Source organism: Cynoglossus semilaevis, chromosome 17 (genome assembly GCF_000523025.1).
Source record: "Cynoglossus semilaevis isolate Cse_v1.0 chromosome 17, Cse_v1.0, whole genome shotgun sequence".
NCBI classification, from domain to species: Eukaryota; Metazoa; Chordata; class Actinopteri; order Pleuronectiformes; family Cynoglossidae; genus Cynoglossus; species Cynoglossus semilaevis.
The window spans coordinates 15,900,605-15,904,582 of NC_024323.1; the positions used below are offsets into that span (position 1 = coordinate 15,900,605).

The window sequence follows — 3,978 nt, forward strand, 5'->3', positions numbered from 1 at the left end:
CCAACAACACCTCTACCCCCAACAACCCCAACAACCCCTCCACCCCCATGAACCCCTCCACCTTGTAATGTGACTCGTCTTCACACTCCAACAGTGGGAGTCATATCCACCCTCTGCCCACTGACTACTAACCCTGACCTCCAGCCAGTCTAGTTGAGACAGAGACAGAGACAGAGACGCTCTGACCTGGTCTCAGGCTGCATTCATGAGCAGCTCATCACAGCTGTGATTAACTCTGTGTTAGAGAGACCAGCAGACTGACCAGCAGAGTGAACAGAGAGAGACCAGATAGAAACCAGCAGACTGACCAGATAGAAACCAGCAGACTGACCAGCAGAGTGAACAGAGAGAGACCAGAGAGAGACCAGATAGAAACCAGCAGACTGACCAGCAGAGTGAACAGAGAGAGACCAGATAGAACCCAGCAGACTGACCAGAGACTGACCAGAGAGAAACCAGAGAGAGACCAGCAGAGTGACCAGAGACTGACCAGCAGACTGACCAGATAGAAACCAGAGACTGACCAGCAGAGTGACCAGAGAGAGACCAGAGAGAGACCAGAGAGAGACCAGAGAGAGACCAGAGAGAGACCAGAGAGAGACCAGAGAGAGACCAGAGAGAGACCAGCAGACTGACCAGCAGACTGACCAGATAGAAACCAGCAGACTGACCAGCAGACTGACCAGACACACAAGCCTGTTCCAGCTAAGCAAAATTTCCACTCCATGTAATCTGACTATTTCACAGTGGATACAGGACAAGGCTGGTGCTCTGAAGGGTTGCTGGTTTGAATCCCCCCTGGTCTAAGTTTTATTTCTGTCTTTCTTCCTCACCGTTAGCCTCTTGTCCGGGTTGACTTCGATCATTCCCTTCAGCAGAGCCTGACAGTCGGGGGGGATGAAGTGGGGCATGTGGAACACTCCGCTCTTCACCTTCTCCAGCAGCTGCCGCAGGTTGTCGTGGTCAAAGGGCAAAGCACCCTGGGAAATGAGTGTGTGAAAATGAACATCAACGCCCTCCTGTCACCTGACCCACTCTGAGGCCCACATGTCTGGGCCACATGGGGTCTGTGGACCTCACTGACCGTTACAGTGGGCTGACTGTGTACTGACTGTGTACTCACTGTGTACTCACTGTGTACTTCAGTACTACTAATACTAGTCATTTGTATTCAAAGGTCTCACCACCAGGAGAGCGAAGAGGATGACTCCACAGCTCCAAACATCTGCCCTACGACCGTCGTACTTCTCCCCCTGGTACAGGAGCAGAAGAGAGTACCGTCAGGATTAGTACTTCACACATACAGTACACAGTACACGGAGTACAGGAGCAGAAGAGAGTACCGTCAGGATTAGGACTTCACACATACAGTACACAGTACACGGAGTACAGGAGCAGAAGAGAGTACCGTCAGGATTAGTACTTCACACATACAGTACACAGTACACAGAGTACAGGAGCAGAAGAGAGTACCGTCAGGATTAGTACTTCACCCATACAGTACACAGTACACGGAGTAAAGGAGCAGAAGAGAGTAACGTCAGGATTAGTACTTCACAAATCCAGTACACAGTACACAGAGTACAGGAGAGTATCAGAGAATACACACCCGTATCACCTCTGGACAGGCGTAGTGTGGAGACCTGTTTGGACCGAGGACAAATACTTCAGCATTTCTAGGCAGTACACAGAATATTTGTAAAGGTTTACAGTTTGAGCCAGAGTCAACATAGACTGACCCACAGCTGGTCTCCAACAGACTGTCCCCGACCTGCAGAGAGGCCATGCCGAAGTCCGCTATCCTTATGTTGTTCTTCTCATCCAGGAGAAGATTCTCAGGCTTCAAGTCTCTGTGACTGTACACACACACACACACACACACACACAGTTTACACATCATAAACTTCTAAACTTTAATGTTTTTATTTTCTCTGTGTTGTTTTGGTGTTTTTTTGATGACCAGTCTGTGAACCAGTGACCTTTGACCAGTGACCTTTGGTCTAGTTCACGGTGGTCTGTGTAGACCCACTCCTCACATGTTGATGAGTGTAGGAGTGTTAATTTAATGTTGTCGTCCTGACGTCCTGACGTCCAGACATCATGATGTCCAGACGCCCTGACGTCCAGACGCCCTGACATCATGACGTCCTGACATCACGACGTCCAGACGCCCTGACGTCCAGACGGCCTCCTGCTACCGTGCTGTTTGTGAAGTGGTCAAAGACAGAGGGGTAAGAAGTGTCACCAGATGGAGTGGCTGTGGCAGAAGTCCAGGGCAGAGATGATTTGTCTGAAGAATTTCCTGGCCTCTTTAGGGGTGAGTCTGCCCTTCTTCACCAGGTAGTCAAACAACTCTCCCCCCGACACGTGCTCCAACACCAGGTACCTGAGCAGAGGAGGTCAGAGAGGTCAGAGAGGTCACGGGGTTAACCCACGACCTTTGACAGCCGTCACGCACACGCGTCAGTGACGTGGCTCTTCTACGTGTTTTTATCTCAGGTTTGTCTTACACTCTATAAAATTCAAGGTTGCTGGTGCTCTGGCACAGATCCAGAGACGGGGGAGAGGAGGGGGGAGGAAAACGTCAGTGCAGAGGGGGAGACCAGAAGAAAGATGAAGAGATACTCACAGGTATTTGTTATTCTCATAGACATCGTGCAGCTTCAGAACATGAGGATGTTCTATTAGTTTAAGAATAGCTATTTCTCTCTCCACCTGGAGACGGAGGAGGGGGGGGGGGGGGAGGGGGGGCATGTACAGGAAGGTGAGGAGAGAGAGGGAGGGAGGGAGAGAGAGAGGAGGAGTAAGGTTAAAATGTTCAGTCAGTGAAACAGGAAGTTAGATTTGATGACTTCACAGCAAAAACAAGTGAAGAAACGTTTGAAGTTCAAAGTCTCGTCCACATCAAACAAGATCAAAACAAATCAAAGGCAGAGTTCGTCTGGACGGCGTCGTCCACTCACATCTGACAAAAAGATGGATTTCAACCAGCAACCTCAGATTCAACACGTTCTCCGTCCCAGATGGACCATCCAACGTGAAGACAGAACGGGTCAGTCCACCACTGAGCCACCGTACTGACCAACAACAGCCAACGTTTTTATCTACTGACAAATGTTCCATGGGTGGAGTCCACACGATGTATCCCACAATTCACTGGGTTTGTTGTCATGGATTCACAACAGCAAACAAGTCATTAACCAATCATATTCAAGCCCATGAGGTGAGCAGGGCTAACCACTGTCCCACTGTGTCAGGCATCAAAAACGTTTTTCATTTTTGAAAACTATTTCAACAGTGAGGTGAGAAGAGCCACATATTGAGACACCTTCAATAACATGTCCAATCAAACTGCATGTTGTTGGACAGTGGGAGGAGCCAGAGGAAACACACGTCCATTATACCACCGGGGATCGAACAGGGCACCTTCCTGCTGTAAGGCAGCTGCACCAGTCAATGAACCACAAGTTTGTTTTGGTGCAAATTCAGTGTCAACGAAGGACTGAAGGGAGGACGCACAGGAAGTGGACACTGACCAGTGGACGTGTGGCTGGAGGTTCAGGTTCGAATCCCGCTGCATTCCTAACCAAAACAAGCCTCGGAAAAGGGGTCTCTCTAGAAACCCTGGATCTACACTCCTGAGCTGTGTCAAAGACAAGAACGACGACCATGTGGTCAGAGGTCAACTGGACCGGGTCAGGGTCAGGGTCAGGGTCAGGTTCTGCTGCAGCGCTGGTCAGAACTCAGCACCTCCTGGACCGGGCTTTTCTCCACACACACAGACACACAGACAGACACACACAGACCGGGCCACTGACAAAGCGGGCGTCGTACCTTCATCAGAACCGACTCGGAGAGTTTCTCCCTGTTGACGATCTTGATCGCCACCTTCTGTCCGGTGATGCAGTGGACACCCAACTTGACCAGACCTGAGAGGAAGAGGGAGACGGACAGGAAGCAGACGTTTGACCAACAGAA

At 50.2% G+C, this 3,978-nt stretch overlaps 1 protein-coding gene across 2 annotated transcripts in view; it reads right to left on the reverse strand.

Moving 5' to 3' along the window:
- The window catches only part of brsk1b (BR serine/threonine kinase 1b), a 23,423-nt gene that overhangs the window by 14,638 nt on the left and 4,807 nt on the right, over positions 1–3,978 (reverse strand). For both annotated transcript variants that reach the window (XM_025064813.1, XM_025064814.1), the window contains 7 exons: positions 3,835–3,929; positions 2,630–2,715; positions 2,246–2,386; positions 1,740–1,856; positions 1,610–1,643; positions 1,185–1,253; positions 834–980 (listed from right to left, as the gene is read on the reverse strand). In XM_025064813.1, coding sequence (XP_024920581.1) covers positions 834–980; positions 1,185–1,253; positions 1,610–1,643; positions 1,740–1,856; positions 2,246–2,386; positions 2,630–2,715; positions 3,835–3,929 — 689 coding nt within the window. The remainder of the gene's footprint in view (positions 1–833; positions 981–1,184; positions 1,254–1,609; positions 1,644–1,739; positions 1,857–2,245; positions 2,387–2,629; positions 2,716–3,834; positions 3,930–3,978) is intronic.